The sequence below is a fragment of the Corvus hawaiiensis genome, chromosome 7 (assembly GCF_020740725.1).
Source record: "Corvus hawaiiensis isolate bCorHaw1 chromosome 7, bCorHaw1.pri.cur, whole genome shotgun sequence".
Classification (NCBI taxonomy): domain Eukaryota; kingdom Metazoa; phylum Chordata; class Aves; order Passeriformes; family Corvidae; genus Corvus; species Corvus hawaiiensis.
In genome coordinates, this window is record NC_063219.1 from 19,762,463 (window position 1) to 19,785,615 (window position 23,153).

A 23,153-nucleotide genomic window follows, 5' to 3' on the forward strand; every position below is an offset into this window, starting at 1 on the left:
CTATAAATGAAATAATTCCATGCCACATAAATATGTTGACTTTTGTGAGAATTCAGATATTCATATGAAAATATTTCAAGACTAGCTTGAAGTGGCTTCTAAATTCTTCTGTAATAAACCTATAATAGAATAATAGCTGTATCATCTGTAAATAGTAAATCTACTACTAATAGATCATAGAACCTGTACTATACTTGGGAAGTATGATTTGGCCTGACTTACCCTCATTTTTGAGCATGTTCTAATAACATTTGAGCTGAACTGAGTTGCAGACACACTAACCCAAACAAGTTTAACAGATGGTACAATGATGACCTCACACTGTGGTCTAGACAGGCTAACACAATGACTGCATAATAGAAAGAAGCCTCCAGAGCAGGATAAAATACAGTCTTTGGTGAAGATGAACAGCAGAACTCTGGGGTATATAATAAATTTATACATTAAATGTAAGTCTGTTTAATAGAATAGTTTTTATTGAGATGTGATGAGACCACATCAATGGCTGCACTGGTTGGATAAAACAGAGGTTTGAGATTTTCAAACTTACGACCTACACAAACTGTGGATCTCCTCCATAGACCTTAAGTCCAGCAAAGACAAGCCACATACACCTACTGACTTTAAATCTACTCTTAAGTGCTTTCCTTTGCAAGGATATTTTCCAAAACTGTTTTTTCGCTAAGCAGCAAAATCATGGATAGAAATGACTGGCATGAAACATGGTGATTTTTTTCTTTTGATGATAATTTTTTTCTTAAGAACTTTTATTTTAATGGTTAATCATCAAAATATCAATCTAACTCTGAACTGAAAGTTTCTTATTTTGTACCTTTAATTCAATTGATTTTGAAGTAAGAAGAAAAGTATTTTTCTGTTGTTTTCTGGTGCCTAGCTCAGGGCTTGAGAGGCAACCCGGACAGAGGTGTGGTTAGTGGGCAGAAGATGTAGAAAAGGCCATGGCTGTGATTGATGACAGGTTTTTTTCACATGAACACCATCATGACAAATGGGAGAATATGTATTTTTGCACTTATTTAAGGAGCTTTGAGTCACAGTCTCTTATTTTAAAGACAAGGTGGCTCAATTCCTCTTTTTCATGTGTATGTATATAAGTACAGAAGAAACTTTGTGATGCAGCACAATAAGAACTTTTTTATAACTACAAGCTTTTACTAGGAATAAGCTAAGGAGAACAATGAACAAGCTGTGTAGCTCTCACCTAGTGACATCTAATAAAATCTTTAAATATCACCACAATGACACTCAAACAAGTTTAAAGAGAACACTTTACTCTTGCACTCCCATCCTGTACTTTTTCTAAATTTCCCTATAACCAGAAAGGGTCAAATTTCACAGTAGTGTCTATGAGTGTGGCTCCAGTGTTGGCAGAGCTGTGCTCATTCCCATCACCTGAAATGGGTGTGACAGAAACTACACCAAGCATAACCAGCTCAACACTTCTGCCTCAGTTTGTGGAAAGTGAACTAAGGCTTTGTGGCACACAGGGGAGCAGTACTATACAGTGAGGCCAAATACCCAGAGTCTGATTCCAGCAGAGTAAACTTGGTCATATTTTGAACATCTGTGAAGTCTAATGTGAATTGAATGTTAAGTAAATCAACTTATTTTATTAGTAGAGCACGGCATATTGCCATTTATTTCAACTCAACTTCTTTTCCACATCACATGCCTTTTGTGTATTTCATACATGCCTGAAAGATGCTATTTCTGGAATAATTTCCAAGGGTTTTGCTATGTTTATGGAACTGATTCTAGTATTCTTCCAGAAAATTTGGGTAGTTAGACCATGTGCACAAAGCTTTTGCAGCAGAGAAAAAAAGATCAAATCACGAGAGTGAAACAATCCAAAAATGACCCTGCTCAAGTTTAAAGTTCCTACTTTAGGCTGTACTGGGGAGTCTTTTGGTTTGGAAAACAAATGCTGAAAAATAACAGTAAAAGTCAAACAATTAAAGCACAAATAGGCAAGTTATTGAGCATTTGTTACTGCAGAGCTGAATGCTGCCTAGTCTGGAATCTCAGAAATAATTTTGGGAAGAAACTTAGGAGCTACGGACCAAGAAATATTTTCTGACTATTACTGATGTTAAGAAATGGGCAGCTGCTTAAAAATGCTCAGTGGCTTGGAATGTCAGCCCAAGCACTGGTGAAAGACTTGGTGGAATGGTTTGCAGCCAAAATCACCCAGTGCACATCCATGCTTCCAAAACAGACCTTCCAAAGGCACGCTAGGTTATTGTGTGACCTGTAAATAGGACACATTAGCACACAAAAGGACTTGGGTTTCTGCTGGCAGTCTAAGTCTCCTTAGACCTAAGTCTTCCAAAGTCTCATTAGGACACCAATCTTTGGAAGGATTACAAACACAGCACAATTTACACTACCAGCACACTTTACCACAGGGCTATGATCTCCACCTAGAGCTATAGGGACAATAAATATATCAGAGCTAGATTGTGCCTCAAGGCAAATCATCTGTTGATTCTACTGTCCTTCCTGTTATGTCTTGTGATGTTTTGCCGTACTCATCTACTCATCCCATAAGACATCCATGTGAGCAGCTCTGTGGTTTTATTTTCACGTTTAAATCCAGTTGCTATAATCAGCTTTTTTGTAACTCAACTGCAGTTGTTGTGACCATATTAAAGTACAGCTTTACAGGCTCAGCCTGTAACTCTGCTATTAGAGGTTCAAACCTGAGAGTAGAGAAAGTCTATAATGAAAGTGAAGCTCTCTTTCATTTCCTATGATTCAGCATAGCTGTACTTGAGAATTACCTGGTTTTGCTTCCCATGCTGTGACATTTGAGACCTGCCCTCCAAGAGCCGGTGGAAGGCTGTGGACTTGTCAGCTCGACATTTTAGATGGTATCACAGTCATATCATCACCTCTGCCTTAGTGCTGGCTTGGAGGCAAAGATACACCAAATGAGTATATGGAGTGGCTGTTAAGGGCTCTGCTCACAAACCTCATCAAAAGCACATTAATTTCAGAGGAAACATGATTTTATAATTATTTCACTGCACTTCAGATTAATTGAAAAGGCATTCTTCTTGTTTAAAGTCTTAACAAAAATATTAAAGATCATGGTGTAAGGAGGTACTAAATGCAGACACAGAATCTTTTGAAAGCAATAACTTGATTTCTGGCCACTAGTTGTACTACATTACTACTTCAATGAAGACACAGAAATAAGTGGTTTATCCCTTAAATGAGTACATCCACAGTGACTTTTGCTGTAAGAATAATACTAAGAATGATATAGGAGTGATCTTTTAAACAGTTTGTTTCTAAAGGATGTTTAGTTGAAGGTCCCTCAGTTTAGTAGTTATCTCTCAATGGTATTTCCTGTGAATAGCCTTTCATCCTTCTGTTCCAAAAATAATAAGTGCAAAATAAGCTGGTGCTGAAGTCAGAAAACCTAGGAACCAAATTCTGAAATAGCTCTAGCTGTGACGCTAGGAAATCAGCCAGTCTGGTTCCAACCCCTGGGAAAATAGGAACTTCGGCCTGCCAATAAAAAGAACAAGCACTCGTTTATCTTCCTCGAGAGTACTGATCTGCATCTCGTATATGTCTAATTGCATCAATATACTGTCAAAGTGAATCCCTTTGTGGTAGTCACCGAAACAGTGACAACCCACCAGTTGCTAATGACGTTTTCAAAACTATTCCAGAAGTGACAAGGCAAATGTCTAATAGCAATTTTTAAATCAGATCAGATTTTTGAACAGGTGGTTGTCAGGTCTTTTTCCAATGTAGATGCAATTAATGCCTTCTATTCATCATGTACTATTCTTTTAGTCATCTTAGAATAGCATGAAGGTTGGTGATTGTTTCTCATAGATCACTTGTTTGCTTGGATTTGAGGAACTCAAGTTTCTTTTCTCCACTTGCTTTAAACCTTACAGTAGGAAAGACTTCAGTCATAAGTTTGCTATTTCTTAGTGCATCTGGAAAATGTATTATTGAATTCAAAACCTAAATTAAAAATAAGGGAGTGGGGGAAACATTCAGTTCAAGTGAAATGCAAATTTTTGTATTTAAAAGAAAAATAAAATCAGTTCCTGTAAATGCAAAATATTTTCTTTAGTCTAAATGTTTCGCTTTATACATATTTTGTCCTGTAAAATATTTTTAAATGAGAAATTTATTTTCAAAATAAAAACTGAATGTTTTGATTTGGAAATGTCAAAATAAGCTCTAAATTTGACTAAAAATTATTTTCTCTTTGTGGTGTAATTTATAACCTATATCTAAATTCTATGGCCTATTTTATCTCATTCTTTTGTTTTCACTTTATTTGATACAATTATCATTCAGACTTACCTATACAAGAAATTACTGAATTTTTGAAGCTAAATTTATTTCATGTAATGTTTCTTAACACTTTTTACTTTTTTCTATGTATATTCTAAATCTAGATGGTGTCAAGCAATATTGGGACTGACCGAATTTCAAAATACTGCCTTATTTATTTGAAAGTATTAATAATTGAAGGAAAGAGCTCACCTATATGTAAGATCATGCTTCTCCTTTTTGCTTTTTCTAATATAACTAATACTTCAGTATGAAAGATATGCAGTTAAAATGCTTCTGATTTGCTTTTAAACTGCATTGGTTTAGTTTTAGATGGCAGTCTAAACTCTAGGCTCTACTTGTCTCTTTGCTTATATATAGCTATGTTTTAAAAAATACTAGGGAATCCGAATATTAAAAATAAAGTCCCTTATTTGGACTTAATTTCAAAGGATTTAACATCATCTTGTATCTGAAAAATACATTGTGTGTTTTGCATACATAAAGAGGTATAAAAAACATTTTGTGTTTCATATAAAGCTGCTTGGTCACACAAAAACTAGCATACCAGAGTAAAAGATTGTGCTCTGAACTCTAGTATTAAAGTAGCCAGTTACCCTCCCAATGTGTGTCTCTTGGCTGACTGACTTTGGTTTTAAAAAAGATGCAACTTCAAAATAAGGCTTTTCTTGTGACTAATACATGCATCAGGTTTCAGTCTTGTGTGGCTTACACAGGATTATCTAGAGGCTTATAAGGAGTGATCTCTTGCTGTAACCTTTCCTTTGATTGATCTTGCAAGGTTTTTCTTTCTCCTCTCTCCCTCCAGTTCTCTATTTTTAAGAAACTGGTAGGAATATAACTATTGTTGAAAACTCTCAGCCTGTGTCAAATCTGGTTGAAGCAGTTGGCCCATTTTCACAAGTCCTTGCAGAGCAGGAGACACTCAGATGCAAACAGAGACTGTACAACAGCATAATGTTTCTTGCACCGGAAATCAGTTAAATCAACAATACCCAGAAACTTTATTTCTAAAAATCCTGTAAATTCTACAAAGCTGTGCCAACAGTACTGTGGTTGTGAGGCTGAAAAATGCACTCACAGACTTTTGTTTTCCAACAGCTTTCAGTGGGATGCTGTTATTGAGACTCCTGCCTCCTTGTCAGGCTGGCATCTGCTTTTTGTGCTTGAGAAACCCAGCATGGTCTTGAACCACCATTTCACACAATTCTACAGTGTGTTCATTTCTTTCCTCTCTTGTTCTTTCTCGCTCATGAATTTGACAATGTAGCAAGTAAGTCTGATGGTTTGGGCACTTCAGGAACGGGGCTTGTAAGGTGAGGAAACTGTTCAGTCTTCCCAGCAATAAATAATTGTCTTTCTTTTTTTAAATGGCACTTCGAAATTCAACTGAAATTCAATTTTACTTTGAGCCTTAGGAGATTCTTGAGACTTGAGAGATTCTCCTAAGTTTATCTCCAATGTGTCTTGGAGCTGTAACATAAGTTTCCTCAGTTTGTGAAAACCATTAGTAACGTGCTGAGAGGCCAGCTGTGCTCAATGCAGGTTTCAGTGGTGTTCCACCAACCTTCATTTAACATTCGTGGTTCTGTGGCCAGAAGATGTGGTCAGGGTATTAATTCAGAACATTTCTGGGGGACAGCATCCTGGGTGGGCTGTAGAAGGCTGTAATAGAACTAATAATTAATTAAATTCACCTTTCTGCAGAGAGCCTTATCCTTGAAGGACCTATTGCTGAGTGAACAAGCAGCAAAGAAAATATGCATTCATTAAATTTAATCCAGCAAGGTAGACACAGATGTGTAATTTTGGTAAAGGGTTAGGGTTCACCAGAATGGCCCCTCCCTGGAGCTTTGTATGACAGATATGTTGGGGAAACAACTGAAATAAACACTGTACCTCAGTGGTGGTTTGAACAACTGGGTTTATAGAAGTGCCCTCAATTTAATTTTTTTCTTGAAAACTTTTTCCTATTTATCTGTCTTCATTAGATTCATGAGTTCATATACAGCAACACTTTTTTCCCCAAGAAGATTTTGTGCTGCCAAGATCCTCCTTGAAACTCCTAATTTTTTTCCTAAGCTTAAGTAACAAAATGTAGATGCTTCTTCTTCAGTGCATACCATTTGCTTACTCACTGTTGTTTCATCATCTTTCAAGGAAAGCACCACAAACTGAATGTGTAAGATTCTCTTCCCAGGTTTTATTGCAGTTATTCACCATGATGAAATCATAAACTACGTCACCTTCCCAGACTTCTTGCTCAAAATCCGGAAGTATTTATCTTGAATCCTTCCCATCTTTTTAATCATTGTTTCTGTAAAAGAATCTATCATTTCTTTCACATTCACATTGCACTCACCTAGAATGCAATTCAGAGTGTTTCTCACTAGAAAACCTAGAAAATTGACCTAGGTAAATCCTGTCCTTCCTAAGCAGCATAACTAGGCAAAATAACCTGTATATTTTCCTAGTTAGGATGAGAAATTGTAAAGAAATAAGAGTCCTTTGATGCAATTAAATCTGTTTCCAGGATCTGTAATTACAATTCCTGCTTTCTCATTTATGGGAGAGTTCAAAACACTAGAGTATCTTCCTGCTCCAGCCTCTTTAAGCCAGCACCCAGTACAAAGGCCACTGGCTTTCCTGAGCACAGCTTTAGAGCTGCTTTGGGCTTTGTTTTTATGTTGTTCCTGAACTCTTGCCTTTTTTTCTGTGAACAGTCTCCTATATACTGCCAGGTTCCCTGAGCAGAATGCAGAATGTTCTCTGCCCATAGTGCTCAAACTGCTGAGCAACCTTATACTTACTTTTGGTTTGTGAAAAAAGCATTAGTAGCTTCTTGTGGATTATTTATTGAAAGATGGTGGTTAAGCCTTGCAATTTCAACCCAATCTACACATGCTATATGAAGGACCACGTCCATAGTATGCAGGAGAAAGATCACCTCTATGTATTCTAAATAAGGCCTACATACTCAAAATAAGAAACATTTCTTGCTCGTACAGTGAAACTATCTGTATTAAAATTTTATTCAAAGTGGTATTACCAAGTGTATGTAAGACTGCTAATGGCAGATCTCGGTGAAATTCCACTGGCCCTGCAATGTTTGAAAACACAGACTAAGGTCTCGACAATGTTGTCCTCTGTTTTAGAAAAACATATCAATAATAAAATTTTATTTTATTGTAAAATCATGATTAAGGCTAATTTCAAACAGTATAATAGATTTTAGAACATGCTGTGAAATATTCCAGGCATTGTGACTCAAAGTTAAGCCAAAGTCAATTGGGATGTCTGGGAGAATGTATAAATTTCCCCATATACTTGAGTAATTAACCAGTGAAGCTATGCTTTTCAAGGAGTTAAGTACTTAGACTTCTAAATAATTGTTACACAATCTGGTGCCAGGTGCCAACAACAGTTGCCAGGTAATTGGTAGCTACCAGTACTCTTCTGTGCTCTTCCAATTATTTTGTGTGAAGGAAGGAACTGCAATGGAAACAAAACATTCATCCAAATCCTTTCTTTAACTAACAAACAGGTTGAAGCCAGTGCTTTTATTTGGACTAACAAACGAAGAGAACTGGATGTATGGAACACTACTTGCAAAACTGCGGTTATTACTGCCTAGGGCTACCGATGACGAGCATGACTTTCCCAGTCTTGGGGAGCTGCAGTGACTTCCAGCCCGGGGTGCGTGCGAGGGAGCACAGCGGCGGGCTCAGCCCCTGGTCCTGCGCGGGTATGTCAGAGTATCCAGGAACGCGCACGGCGCCGCGGGTCCCGGCGTGGGCAGCAGCTGCGCGGGGGGGCCGGGCGCTGCCTCGGCTGTGGACCGCTCCTGTGCTCGGGAGAGGCTAAAAACTAGATTTTTGAAATGAAGGGGAGGGGGAAGAAAGTTTGGCACTGTTGTTACTTCCAGCTGTCAGAGCTTCAGTCGTGACAGCTGTCGCGACTCTTCCCTCCCGGGAACGGCGCTGCTTTGCGGTGAAGCGGGGGATGCCGCTCCCCGCGGCGCGCTGGCCGCTCGGGCTTTCAAAGTAGCGCGCAGCTCCACAGCAGCTCGGCGCTCGCGTGTCTCCAGCGTCCCTCGCCCCACCGTCTCCAGCTCCCCCAGCGGACGGACCGGTGAGCGTTCCGCACCCACCGACTCTGCCCCGCGCTCCCAGCATCCGGCGGCTCCGCGCCCGCTCGCCTCGCCGACATGGTATCACCCGAAACCCGTATCCCGCTATAGCGTGGTATATCCCGGCGCGGGAGGTGCTTCCCTCGGGCCGGTTGCGCCCGCCGCCCCCCAGCCCTTCTCCTCCCTGGCACTGAGGGAGAGGAGCAGGGGCGCGCCCGCCGCTCCCTCTCTTTGTGTGCGAGCGAGGGAGGGAGCGCGCGCGGGCGGGCCCGAGACACAGCGCGGAGGAGGGCGCGGAGCAGTGTGAGGCCGGGGAGCGGCGCGGGCGGGCGGCGGTTCGGAGCGCGCCGCGGGGGCGGGAGGAAGGTGGAGTGAGGAGCGCGGGGCGGCGGCGGCGGTAGGGCGGGGGGGTGGGAGGGAGGGAGGAAAGGCGGGCGGCTGTGCTGGCGGATAATGATGGCGTGGTGCGTGCGGCCGCTGGGCGGCCGGGAACGCTGAGGGGAAGGAGGCGGCAGGACCCCCGCCCCCAGGTAGGCTGGCTCGGAAAGTTTGGGGCGAGGTACCGGGGCGGCTCCGCTGCGCGCCCCACAGGCCCCACGGCGCAGAAGCGCCGCCACGGGGAAGCCCCAACTTGGGGCCGAAACTTGTGGTTTCCCCCGTTCCGGGCGGCGCGGGGCGCCAGGGCCCCTCCGACCCGCCCCGCCGCAGTGCTTGCTCGGGGTCCGGCCCGGGCCCGGCCTCCCCCGGGCGGCAGGAAGGGCCGGCGCTGCCCCCTCCCCCGCCGCCCGACCCGGCCTGGCCCAGCCCGGGACGGCCCTTAGCGGAGGGGCGGCAGCCGGAGGTGGCGGGGGGGCCGCCTGCCGCCGCCGCATCCCCCCGCCAGAGCCGCCAGGTCGGTGCCCGGGGAGCAGCTGGGTCCTTGCGTTCCGGAGGACACAATGGGCTTTATCCCGCAGGGAGGTCTTGGACTGCGATTCCCACCCCGAGTTTCGGATTCGTGTCACACGCCGGCGAGGCCCCGAGTTAATGGAAACTCTCTGTCTCTCTGCAGATGGCTTTCCGGATACTGCGATCCGCGCTGGGGATAGCACCCGATGTGGCCATTCACGAGCTTTGATTTCTTTCTCTCCACGTAGAGTCCCCTGCGTTCCATTTCAGTGCGAGCGGGGAGGCTGGCTGAGTGAAAGGCTGCTTTTGGGATCTTCTGTGGGATCTACACTGCCTGGTGTTGGAGGGTGGAAGCTTTGTGCTAGGGAGTCGTTCTTCCCTTTCTTCTTAAGGAGTGGAGAGAGCTTTCTCTTCAACAATGATGAAAACCGAAGGCAAGGGGGAAAGGACTTTAAGAAGTGCTTCTCCACACCGAAATGCTTACAAATCTGATTTCCATGCTATCAAATGCTCTTTTGATGGTGTAAACAATCCTGATAATGCTTCAAACAAAACAGGCTTGCATCAGAAGCTGAGCACCTCTTCCAATGGAGGGGGAAGTGACCCACACAGTCGAGGCAGAGCTGCCACTTACGGCAATAGAGTACACAAGATCAAAAATATGTTTTTGCAAATGGGAAGCTCTTCCTCCACAACCTCTTGTGAAAGCAGTCCACCTGCTGAGACCAAACTAATCAGCCGGGCCATGGCAGCAGAGTATGGATCTTCTCCAGGTAGTCCATCTTTTCTCATTGTTCAAAAAAATAATCTTCTTAACACAACTACCAGCCCCAGCAGCGGTCCTGTGGATTCACTGTCTGTGTCTTCTGCTGCTGACAAAGTCATCCGTAGCAGCGATGAGGCAGACTTGGACAAAGTTGCCCTGGCAGAAAAATTTTCAGAGACCAGGAAGCTCTTCGAGAGAAATATAAAGCAACGGAGCTCAGTGGACAGGTATTCCCCCAGCAAATGTGAAAGAAGTGAAGATAAGAGGAGACATGGTTCAGCTTCTGATTGCAGCAATGTGGTGGACCACTTCAGTTTTAATACAGAAGCAAGTCTTCCAGTTGCACTGGAGAAAGCTGAAAATCAAAGTAATGAGGAGTTGAAGCAGCAACATTCTAATAGTGGTTCCAAATCTTCCCTCCTGAATGCAGGGCCCATTTCTAGGAGGCTGGAAAGCTTTCTGGGTGACAGTGATACTGAAGAATCCAAAGAAACTTCCAAAAATGATAGTTCTCCATATCAGGACCCTTTGAGAGGCCAGCAGAGTTTGAATTCGTCTGCTGTTGCTGAAGGATGTCTGGAGAAGGGTGCATTCCCCAAAGGGCCTGGGATCTGCAGAGATGAGCTGAGCAAGGCACTTGGAAAAGACAAAAGAGAGCAACTGGTACTTGAGACGAGCCCGTGGAATATGGGCAGTGTGCGTGGTCAGGAGGCTCAGCAGACATCAGATAATGTTTCCTCCTGGGTTTCTCCCACAGAGGGGGCTTGCACAGAGCTGGCTGCACAAGATGAAACCTCAGGGCATGAAAAAGAAGGTTTGGAGAAAGATCACACTGATCAAGAGAATCAGAAGCTCCTATGTCATGTACAGGAAGGGAAGAGAAGCGACTATGCCTTGGAAGTGGTAGAAGAGTTTATGGATGGCAGCAAGACCAACTGGGAAGAAGAAAGAGATGGGATGTCTGTAAGAGATGGTCCAGTTGCACAAGTACAGCGTGTTGTAGAGCAGGAAGAGGATACTGAAGAAGAGGAGCAAGTGTTGGAAAAGCAAAGTGAGGACTTCAGTGATCTTGGAATAGAGAATACAGCTTTTGCTGATGACAGGGATACAGAGCCAGAAAACCAAGATCCTGAAGGCAAAGAAATTTTGGAGAGAGAGGAGGAGTATATGTATGACAGTGAATATGAGGAGTTTCCTGGACTTTCTGAAGAGGAAGATCCAGAGCCAGACCGAAAAGTCAAGTTCTCAACAGCTCCTATCAAAGTAAGTACATTTGAATTTTCTTTCTTTTTTTTTTTTTTTTTTAATTGTTTTGCAGTCAAAAGTACCCAGGAAATAGATTTCGTGGGGGTTTTTTTAAACTTCTAAAAACCATTTAAGAAGTGTAAGTTTACAGGTTGTATTCAACACCAAGTATGAGAGAAGTTAAAACTTCAGAGAATTTATTAATTAGTCACAAGTGATTTCTCAATTACCGCTGCTTCATAAGATAGTGTAGTGAAGCACATAAGATTTTACTTGCTGGACTTTTTCAGGAGCATAAATCTTTTAGGAGTAGATACAAACACATGACCTTTAATACTTGCCTTCATTTGTTTAAAATTGAAGCATTGCATTAGGAAGGATTATTTTCAGTTTTCCTTCTGGCACAAAAGTTTTAAAAAAAGCCCCAAACAAAACAACAAAACCCCCCATAGAAAACGTTCATATTCAACTTCAGATTCGTTTATGGAATTAACTATAAGAAAATATTAAATGACTGGTTCTTGTATTTTAAGATTCTAGAATTTGCTCCAATAATAACCATGTGTACATTGTTTGGTTTTATTACTGATTGGTACTAAGATCTAGGAGTGTTAACATGAGTGTTTTGGAATTATGAAGTTGCAGAAGTAAAAGTTAGAGAGCAGACTGGATAATGAGGAGTACTGTAAGTTATAACTTTAACAAATTAAAAAGATTTATGTGTCTAATCTTCCCCCACCAAAAATACTCACAAATAAGTCAGTCCACAACTCAAGCTAAGTTTACCCATAGTCTCTTGCAGACTTGAATTACTCTAGTCTTTCTTAAACTTTGGAAGGAGAATTGGGAGACATGGACCAGGACGGAATGGGAAACTGTCCAGGCTTTCCTCAGGATACTTCTCTTTTACTATTACATGAATGAAAGATATCATCTTTAATAAACAGCTTTTACACTTTGTTCGTAGAGAGTCAGGGCTCACTTTTACCGGTCAGAGGGATGTAAAAATTTTGTTGACTCTTGAACTTCCCAGGGTAGAAAGCTTTAATTTCCTAGCTTGCTAAACACACACCGGTGCTGTACCCCAGAAAATGTTTTGACTGTGGCAAAAAAAATTGGCAAAATGTGAGTTTTGTTGCATGTGGGTTTTTTTATAGTCTCTTCGAAGACAGGGTGACTGTATATGGCTTTCTTCTAGTTGATACTGCTTTAGTGGTGACCTGGAGCAGTGAAGGGGAGAGTGCTGCTATTGAAAACTGCATAATGAGTCTGGTGAGGGCTGGGAGAGAGCCGGAGGGGCATCAGTCCATTTCTACATGCGTTTGTGCACTCAGTATCTGAGCAAAGTGCCGTGTAGAGTCTGCTCTAAATGTGTGTTGAGTGACTTTCTGCTGTAGGCAGGGTTTTACTGATCATTGCTGATACCCTACTGAAGCAGTGGCTGTTAACAGACTTCAGCTTTCTCTGCTATGTCTATTCCACATATAGATGAAAGCATTAGTAGAGATCTCAGTGCCAGCTGTGATGGAAGCTCTCGTGTAGACAAAACTCAGGTTTGGTAACAAGCACTGTTCAATTATAGCTGCTTCTCTGAAAGCCGCAGGAACCAACCTGTCTCAGATTATCATTTACACAACGGAGAGATGAACGGTTAGAAGCAACTGTTACGAGTTTTCAATGAAAAATAACATAGTTCTTGCCATAATGCCCCACTTGGATTGGCAGAATAAACTGTGCTCAATAGCAATATGGTCATTGAAGATACTTTTTAAAGGCCCTTAAATTGAAGCTTGTGACACTTGCCTTCCTTTATCCCTTTTTAGTGAAACTTGACTGTATCTTTCCTATATTGGGTATAAGGATCTCTTTCTGTATGTCATTTTCAATAGGTTTCCCCCCTTTGTTCCTTTTGCCTAAGCAATGATTTCTGTTCCCATGTCTACCATTTTGCTTCATGTTTTCTATGATCCTTAGTGGGAATAAGTCCTGGTTACATGGGTTTTGGGTTTTCTACTCTGTGAAATAAAGAATTCCAACTTTTTTTGTGCTTACTCAGAATTTTCTTTAGTTGTGTATTTTTAATATCTCAGTAACCTTTTAGAAAATCGCAGTTTTGCCTCACAGAAGGAAATGTCCCTTTCTTCATAGATTTTGGTGCATCTTAAATTGGAAGAGAAAAAAATCTTAAGTGGTAGCTAAAAGATTATTTCTGGTCCCCACCACGGCTTTGAGCAGTGCCATAGTGAGAAATGTATCATAGTAGCTTCTTTTTTCAGCTTTATTTAGACTAACAAGTTTGGCTAAAATGTGAGTGCCATTTTCAGACATTCATAGCCACGAGAGAAGGTCTGTGATTCTCCTCCTCATAGATGCTCCTGAGCAAGGCCAGGCTGCCCTTGCATTTTTGCTGCTTTCATTCTGCACCTCTCTAGTGATTACAAAGAAACCGTCAACATCTCTTGCAGTCGCTGTTTAGCAGGTAGAGTTGAAGAATTCAAAACGTTCAGAATGTATTGGGCAAGAAAACGCACATTCTCAGATCTTCAGTGTTCTGCAGTGATGGAGCTTTGACCATTGTATTTGAAATACACAAAAGGGAAGTTGGCTATGTCTGTAGGTAATGGATAGAACTTACAGGCACCTTAAAAACAGCATTTATGCTGCTGCAACAAAGAGAACTTGATTGAAATTTCTGTTTCAAAGCTTCTAGTCTGTTCTAAAATTGGCAAGGCCTTTGAGTAAAATAAAAAGACTGTGGAGCTCCCAGGGGGTATATAAGGTAGCTAACACTGTTAGCACTGCATCTGACCCGTGATGGAGATCCATAATTGTTGACATCTGTAGGAGGGTTTGAGAACATAATTTGATCTGATAATTTCAGGAAAGATGGAACATAATTACACAAATACTCCATTATTTTGTGTTGCCCTGTGCCTGTGAAAGCAAGCACAGATGAGACTTCTAAAAAGAAATGTTTCAATTCCATAGAAATGTTTCAATTCCATAGAAGCTGTTGAGAAATGACATGTGGGATTTCTTACCTGCCACGGGTGACCAGGCTCTCTAAGTCCTGTTGCTGTTTGATCATTCCAGACCCTAAGGAACGCTTTATCTCAGTTCTTGTTTCTCCTGGAGTAGTTTAGAGAGTGATACGTATGTACAGTTACTAGCAGAGCTTCGCAGCCTGGGTGTGTGTTACGGTACGTGAGCAGTTTTTAGTCTCTTGTTGCCACATACAAAGCCAGTAAGGAATGTAAAGAACACTTAGCTGTCCAAGGTGTTTGCCAAGGAACTGAATTTGCCTTTGTCTTAAAGTTTTCTGAGTAAACTGTGTAAACAATCAGCATTACACACAATGCAAATAACATCAGGTAACTCTGCTGTCACCCCTTTACATTTCATTTTGCCTTTGTACTATAGACATCAAACTTGCTTTCTGTTATGTTATTACCTTGAAAGGCTTTAATTAACATAAATGTAATGACTGAGTGCTGTTTGGTATTTGTAATTTTGAAACTTTCTGTTGAGAAAACAAATGCTTGTTTTCAAATTGATTTCTTGAGATGTTTTCCCTTCTGACCGAGTCGAACTTTGTTCTCAAAACTTTTAATGGCACAGTGACTAACTTCTGCAATGATATTTATGATTCTTAGAAATTCTATAGCTCAGGTAAGCTGAGAAGATAGTACAGCTGGTGTTTGCTGTTTGCTTCTGTTCACTTATCAGTGGTATCTAATTTATGTTGCCTGGGAGTGTCTCTTCCCCGCTTTTTGTGACTAGTAATATATTTTAAGATGGTTTAGTCAAGAAAACAGTTTTAAAAAGTAAACAGAACAACCCCCAAACCTTCATATTTTCACAGCTGAGCATAAATTTATTTCATAAGGAACCTGAAAGCAGTTTCACAGTTTGTGTGTTGACCTAACCAGTCAAGTTTCAGCTGCTTCTGAGAGTATGGAAATCCTGCATAATATTGCCATTTGTCTTGCACATCACAATAAAGCTGTTTTATGTATAGCTGGGCACAAATGGTAGGGTTGTTCAGCCTGTCCTGCTCTTCAGCGTTTTTAGTACAAAACTGCTTACTGTGGAAGTTAATGAAGAACTAAATGAACATAACCCTTGAATTAGATTTCCTGTATGACAGCGTACTTGCAAATGCCTATAGGAGATGCACAAATTTTCTAGATCAGTGTGTAGACTCTTGAATACTGTTTTAAGACAGTGTTGTAGCGTAGTGCTTCAGCTTCCTACATCCTCTGATTTTTGAACTGTTCACTTGTGTACTTAGGATGTCGTACACAGAAAGGGATACAAAATACACTAACTGCTTGGAGATACCCAAACCCTGTAGTTTCTTTGGTAATTGGAGAATTGATGGCTGGTCAGTTGTTTGTCAGCCATTGCTCAAGCACTTCAGTAAAATACTTCTGTGGCATTAGAAACAAATATGTAATGTTGGTGAGGGTTGATGAAGGAAAATAGAGATTTGATTTGAGACTAGAGTTAAACAAAACTGACTTATGTGTGGGAATTAATCTTTTTTTTCTTGACACAAATAACGTGTTTTTCCATTTTACTTTGGGATCTTTTCCAATGACTGTTTGTTTAAAGTCATAGATTTTAATTGTTTTGAAGCTCTGTTTATCAACATTGTAACATTTGTAACTTAACATCAAAACAGCTTTTCTTCATATTTTCATCTCAGTCTCTCCACAGTACTTTTCAGTGACTTTTCACAAAAAATAATCTTGTTTTGTTCTGCCTGCATGTGAGAGTATGGCATTCCCACAACTTACACTGAACAGTATGAGAAGTTAAAAACATGGATAATAACTGGAGGAAGAATGTATTTTCACACACATACAAAATCTTTTTGTGGGTTTGGGGTTTTTTTGAGAAAAGATAATCTTTAAACCCTTATTGAAAGTTCAGTATTCATATAAGTTAAATGTTTATTAAGCCTAAGTGCATTTAATTCCATGTATAGGTTTACCTGTGTTACAGAGCTCTGTGTCGAGTATTTCTGATGCCTTTATGGTCCTTGTTTTTTGATTCTATGGTGGTTGTTCAGCTCTCTGGAAAAAAGCCTGTCCTCACTCATTCTCTTTTCAGTCCCTCCAGCTTCTAACTTCCTAGCAATTTCACCTGGATTTGACAGGAAGGAGAAAGGGGTTTTTAAAGGTGTTTTGAAGTACAGATTGGTTTGTGGAAAATCAGCACTTTTATCAGAGTTGCATATTCATGGACTCACTGATGACAGGGCTGCAGCTTAGTTTACTTGTTCTTTTTGGCTTAATGTTAGCTGATCACTATGTATGCCCAGCCTGTGTTGTCTTTTGCTCTGAGAATAGCTGTGGGGAACAGGAGGGAGAAAAGGAGATGAATATGAGGTACTTGAGGGTTTCATGGAAGACAGAAGAAAAACTGAGGAGGTGGTGGAGGTCAACAAAGATAAGCAAATTTACAGGAGACAAGTTCAGTAGCTCAGCAGTTAAGTTGCTGAAAGATTCAGTGTCTTTTTTGATGATAATTACTGTTATTAGCATGTGAAAATACATAACCTAGCCAGGTAAAGAATGAACAGGCAGTAGCTGAAACTTTTTTGTAGTTTACCTGTGGAGAGATGGAAAAATAAATTATCCCTTTCCATATAATTCTAACAAAAAGGAAGGTGAACACTAAGAAGGACATCAGTAAAAAGATGCTTGCCTGTATTTTCTGAGTACGTTTTGTAATCTTGTGATCATGAGGATCATGCAGAGTTTTTTATGGGGCTCTTATATTTTTATTGAGTAGAAAAGTATTATGCAATGGCAAATGCTTTAGATTTATTTTTCAGACATTTTCTTTCATCACTCTCTGTTGTGACTTGGTGTAGTGAATTGACCTTTTTTTTAGATCTGGGGTATTGATGATTGCTAATGACAGTATTAATGCAGATTAGTTAATTGAGTTGATCTGGTATGGAAGGGTTATTTTGTTGTTTCTTCTTAAGGTCTTTAGAAAACAGGTGGACTATTTTTGTGTTCACTGCTGTTCTTTTAAAATTCCCCATACCGATTTACTTTCTGTTTAGATTTGGTCAGGTCAGGATTTTTGTTTTGGTGAATACTAAATAAATACATGTGTATCTGTGTGGATCACCAGGCGTAAACTGTTGGTACCAAGACACCTGTGAAGTTTACAGAGGTTCATAACTGAATCACTCTCTTTATATACAAAGTCTTTCAGGAGCTAAGATTTTTTTTTTGCTCCCTTTTATGTAGTATTATGAGTAGTTTTTGCTTCTTCTGGTCATATGTTACTTATTTTGGAGCCTTTCAGTCTTTTTGTCAGTCAGAGAGCAATGCCACCTCACCTTGAGTTGCTGGAGGAGTACAACCAGGTCATGACAGAGCTCTTCTTCTGCAGATGGAGATCATGGATTATCTCTGAACTTCTTCTCTGAATATCTGAAATGAAATAAAATCAGTGCTCTGAATCTGAACGGATTATTTTCTTTGTCTTTAATATTTTTTCCACTGGGATTTAAAAATTAAATACCTGAAAGTGAATGTTTCTCCTTCTCGAGTAGGTAGCATAACCTGACTGAAGTAGATACCATATTGTCTGTGTTATTCTTTAGCAGGCTACAGTGATTTAGCTCCTGAAGTGAAAAACAGAACTAAAGAATGAATTTTACTGGTTGTATTGAGAATTAAGTAGAGACTTATGGGACTGGTAAAAAAACTGGTTTATTTAGGATTACATTGTCTATATGAAATTGTCTGTATTGTGTATCTGAAGCAAGATTGCACTTTTGCCTTTCTGTAAACTGACTTGGTTGGGGTTTTTGATTAAGTCATACAGGGCTGCAAGAACAAGGACATAAGTGTGCACAGCCTGCCTGTCCACCTGCTGGGTAACAGTATAATGGTTTATAATACCAACCTTTAACAGTTGCCAACCATTCTGAAAACTTTTTGAAGAAGAGTAAAGGTGTGAGTATTTAATAAATAAAATAAAGCAAGGTATTTCTCTTTGCTGCTTCTATCATTATATAGCATGAATTGAGTTAAATTGGATATATGCAATTTTTACTTAAAATATACAAAGTAGTGCTAATAAAATACTAACCATGTGGCTTTTGGAAGTAGAGGGAAGAATAAGGTAGCGGTAACGAGATGTCTGCTTGAACAGAAGAGGGAGATTGTAAGAGTAAACTGTAAGGTGTACATTATAGTTCAGTCCTACCTCCGTGCTACTATTTCAAATGATTATTCATAGGCACTTCACATTTTGCCAGGCATCACAAAGGCCTCAATTTGGAAAGCTGAAACTGTTTGCTATTGGATAATTTTCCCTGAGCTTTAACTTGTGTTTTGAATGTTTGGCTTTATGGAGTGTCAGTAAACTGGCACGTTCAAAGCGAGAGCTTGTTTCAGAAGCAGGTGAACCAAGGGGTGTGGTCCTGGCTGGGTGTGCTCCAGGCAGGGCATCAGTAACACTTCAGGGCCTCTCTCAGATGTTCAGTGTTGCTTTAACTGCCTGTGCAGGTGTTGTGAGGCTTTCCAGCAAATACTGCAGGATTACATGAGAACTTTAAAGTGATGTTGATGTTGCTTCCATTCTAATTAGCTGGAAGCCCTTCTGGGTAGTTGCTGATTTCCTAATCTGACTGTTTAATTACTTTTGTAATGTTCTGCTTTTCATTAGGCACAAACAAATCTATATACTTAGAAATGAATGTTGGGAGTGGAGGTCCTTGGACTGTATTCTATTACTCTCTAGCACTTTCATGCAAGCACATGGTAAATTAGTGTTCGTCCTCTAAGTAATTAATATTCTTCTAAAACTAACATCATACTTAAGTAGACCTTCTTCTGTTCTGTGAAGAGTTTGAAGTATGTGAAGGTCATTGTTGTTTTTCTGTGATAATTCTATTTTCTGTGTTAGCACTAACATGCTATAGGAAATTTTTAGTTCTGTAACAGTTACAGGAACTGAACAGTAGGATCTTTTACACAGTAGGTTGTGTTGGTGTTTTTTGTGTGCTGGTCTTGAGGATGGCTAGATTAGCATCTTCATAGAAGATGCAAAACCAATTTTTGCATTCAAAAAGTGATTAATTTTTCTGGTGTGAAGAATGCAGCTAATTTTCTCTCCAGATAAATATATATGCTGTTCAAGCACTAAGCATATTTGAAAATTTACTCTTATGTGCCTTAACAATTCAAATAATTCTTAAAAATTCAGCCCTCTGTCAGAACTGTTTTGGATTCAAATTAATTGTATCCATTCTGAAGGAAGAAGGTCCTGAGTGAAAAAAAAAAATTTTTTTCAGATAGCATTTTGCCATTTATTAGCTCGACAGGATCCAAAAGTTAGTAATGTTAGGGTAACCTCCTGGATATATAACAAGCTACAGTAAAAGGTTTGTGAAATTCACATGGTTTCCACTGTAAAATTCATCTGGTTTCCCCTATGCTGAGACAATAATTAGTGTTTGCTAAAATATATCTTTTAAAAATACCAGTTGCACATTAATAATTTTACAATCTCTAGCTAGCAGTGGCTTCTGAATAGTAAGATTAGAATTTCTTTTGTCTGTAATGCATTAGATTTAGTGACTAAACCCTGCCAGGCACGGTGCAGGGATGGACATGTTTAGCTTTCTCATCAGTCTTCTAAACTGTGAACTTGTATTATTTATTATCCACGTTTTAACTGTGTTTAAATGTTACTTTTGCTGCTTGGCAAGAACAGCTTGCTGACCAGTTCTGTATTTTCTATATTAATATCAACATTTTTACTTTTTCTCTCTCATAAAAGATGAACACAATGTTATGATTCCACATGTACACAATAAAAATTTCTGTCTTCTACCCTTGACTCTTCAGTCATAGTTTTTATAGTTTGCTTTTGCTTTTCTTTCTGTTATTGCAGTGTTTGGCTTCTGGTTATAAGTTTTGCGTTTCCTCTGTTCTTTGTAAATTGATGCTTTTCCTCAGAATTATTTTTCTGAAGTTTAGAGAGGGGTGTGTTGTTACTATTTTGAAATGGGGCTATATGCTTTTAGTTGTGAGGTTATGGTTTTTAGAATGTTATCCAGATGTTCTCATACACTTGTCATCTGTCACTTTAAGGCAGAAGTATATAAATTCTTTCTCTTAGTGGATTCCTCAGAATTGATTTCAGATAGGCTTTTCATAGAAAGCTAGTATGCATAAATATTAGTAGTCTTCATTTGTATAGATATGTTTATGCTATTATTTTATTAATAACAATTATAAACATCGCTGACATCTAAGGGACCACTAGTTTTAAATTCTATTATCTGCTTCTGGCAGATGAGCAATTCCTATGATCAATTTTGTATAAAAATGAGCAAATTCCATGAGACTCCCAAGTACAATTCTATTACTTTTAAGCTGGAAAAATAAGAAATAATTTTTAGAATTTCCAGGGATATTTTAATGCTGGTGGCCCAAGAATTGCAGAATACATAATACTGTTGTTATGGTGCAATTTTGCTTCCCCAGATTCCAGCACTTTATAAATTGTTGTGCAAGGAACTAGTCATCCCTGTGGTAATGTGATTCTTCAGTAGATAGTAACTGCTTGCATCATCTTCTGCTCTGTTAGACCACTGAGTTGTAAAGAACTAAGAAAATACAGTTGTTGCTGTCTCCAAAATGAACTACTGCCATTCTCCACATTTTGCTCATTCAACCATTTGATAGTTAAGAGATCTTTTTAAAATTTAGTTGTACTGTTAATACTAGATTATAGGTATACTAATTTATACATTTTTTTCATGCCCTGGTATTTGATTTGTCCTCAAGAAATTAAATATTCTCACTAACAAGTTATTATTTGTCTACTCATGAACTTCCTTTTTATTATTAGTTTAAAATTGATCTTATTATAATTTGACTGTGTTTTTGGAGATACTGCTTTTTCTATTGGGATGAAAAGTAAACAAACTAGACTGGTCTTGTTCCAAAGAGAGAATAATGCTTCATGAAATGCTTCTGCTGCATATCCTGTTTAGTGATTTGGGGCTGAGGAGGGTGATTGGTTTAAAGAACTTGGCCACTTTTTTTCTGATAGTGATAGAGTAAGACCATTTAGATGGTTTTCTTTGTCTGTTTTGCAGATTTTTTCTATAAAGTTCATGGAAGACATACTGTAAGTGTGACCCTTGTCTTTCTGTGTCCAGTTGTTGCCTACTGGTGTCTGTATGACAGTCACAAGGAGTTTGTTTATTAACCTTTATGCAAAGCCTTTATGCAAGGCTTCAGAAGAACAGCTTTTAAGGAAGGCTCTTTTATTGTGAAAGACATAAAACTTCTGAGAGTGGATTTCTTCCCTTTTAGCCAAGTGGATCTAGTCTTGCTTTCTTGCTGGACTGACTATATGGCCATGCCTCATTTCTGGAGTAGATGTTTTGCAGGGTTTGGGAAGAGTTTGTGACACTGATCTCCAGTTGTAGTCTGAAGGTGAAGCAGTAGGCTCCTCGTGGGAAATACTGAATTATATTGGTTGCTTTTTGATAATGTTTCAATGACCATTTTTCTGTGTCTGAGGCTACTGCTCTGCCGGGCTAAAGCTATATACTAGTGAATGTAAATTCACAGGGAAAATGTTGATTACAGTTAGTACTGTTGTATTTACATAATTACAGTTACCTGTCTAGGTAGGCTTAGCAGAAAATACAACAGTTGCAAAAATTTAGTAAGCCAGTGTAAATGAACTTCGTGTCAGCGCTGCATGTTCTTGATTAGGGGGATGGCTGCTGCAGCTGCAATTTGTGTTTTTTGTCTTACAGTGATGTTGAATAAAACATTCAGTGCCTGCAAAACATTTAGCAGATAAACCTTATTTCTTGAGATAAATGAGGGTGCTATATTATTTTTCCTTTTTTTCTAACTTATTAATGTAAATACAATTAATGAACATGCTGATATGTAAGATTAGCCCTGTTACATGTAGCTTATTCTTCCTTTATAGATTTCTGTCTTAATTTGTGTTGTTTGTTTAGCTTTTATTTTTAACAATTCAGAAACTCAGCTGGAGTGATTACTAAAAATAGTAATGTATGTAGCAAGGCATTTCCTTTTCCTGGGAAACTGCGTGATTCCCTTGCAAAATGAGAAAACTACATCTGTTTGAAATACTGCAATTGGCAGATGGTATGGGGGAGGGGAGAAGAGAGGAAGGATTTGGTGGAATGTAGTCATAAAAAAAAAGTCACACGATATCAAAGAGGAGCTGACTGATTTCTTTTAACTATTTGGTGCATTTGCAAGATAAAATCTGTTAAAATAATTGTTTTGAAACTTTTAAAATGTTACTTCTGTGCAAGCTGGAAACTGTCTGACAACAGCAATATTTATTAAATTGATGGTTGTTTAGAAAATGAGATCTCTGAAAATACCACTTTAATTTCCTTACTGATTGTCTTTAAATTATATGATGTTTGAAAGGAGGTGAGAAGAAATTTAAAAAGTTTTCTGTTCCATTTCTTAGGTTTTCAGTACTTACTCAAATGAAGACTATGATAGACGTAATGAAGAAGTTGACCCTGTGGCAGCCTCAGCTGAGTATGAGCTTGAGAAAAGGGTGGAAAAAATGGAAGTGTTTCCTGTGGAAATTGAAAAAGGTGCAAATCAAACCTTGTACATTTGCAAGAGATACTATGGGAACAAAAGATAAAAACATTTTAAACTGTATATTCCCTGAATTTAAGTCTTCAGTTTTTGAATGTATGGGTCTACGCTTTGACTTGTGACTAGT

General features: G+C 39.5%; 1 protein-coding gene and 1 long non-coding RNA gene across 7 annotated transcripts in view; both read left to right on the top strand.

Annotated features, from left to right (window-relative positions):
* Window positions 1-4,076, top strand: part of LOC125328879 — a 69,628-nt gene extending 65,552 nt beyond the window's left edge. The window contains exon 5 of the long non-coding RNA XR_007204927.1: window positions 2,780-4,076. This is a non-coding gene — a long non-coding RNA (uncharacterized LOC125328879). The remainder of the gene's footprint in view (window positions 1-2,779) is intronic.
* A 4,399-nt stretch (window positions 4,077-8,475) lies between these two features.
* The window catches only part of LOC125328874 (neurabin-1-like), a 42,541-nt gene continuing 27,863 nt past the window's right edge, over window positions 8,476-23,153 (top strand). For 4 of the 6 annotated variants that reach the window (XM_048310057.1, XM_048310060.1, XM_048310061.1 and 1 more), the window contains exons 1-3: window positions 8,897-9,003; window positions 9,525-11,390; window positions 22,887-23,019. In XM_048310057.1, coding sequence (XP_048166014.1) covers window positions 9,780-11,390; window positions 22,887-23,019 — 1,744 coding nt within the window. In that variant the 5' untranslated portion in view covers window positions 8,897-9,003; window positions 9,525-9,779. Of the gene's footprint in view, window positions 8,555-8,651; window positions 8,777-8,896; window positions 9,004-9,524; window positions 11,391-22,886; window positions 23,020-23,153 lie in introns of those variants that run through there. The other 2 variants (XM_048310058.1, XM_048310059.1) reach the window with 2 other exon arrangements.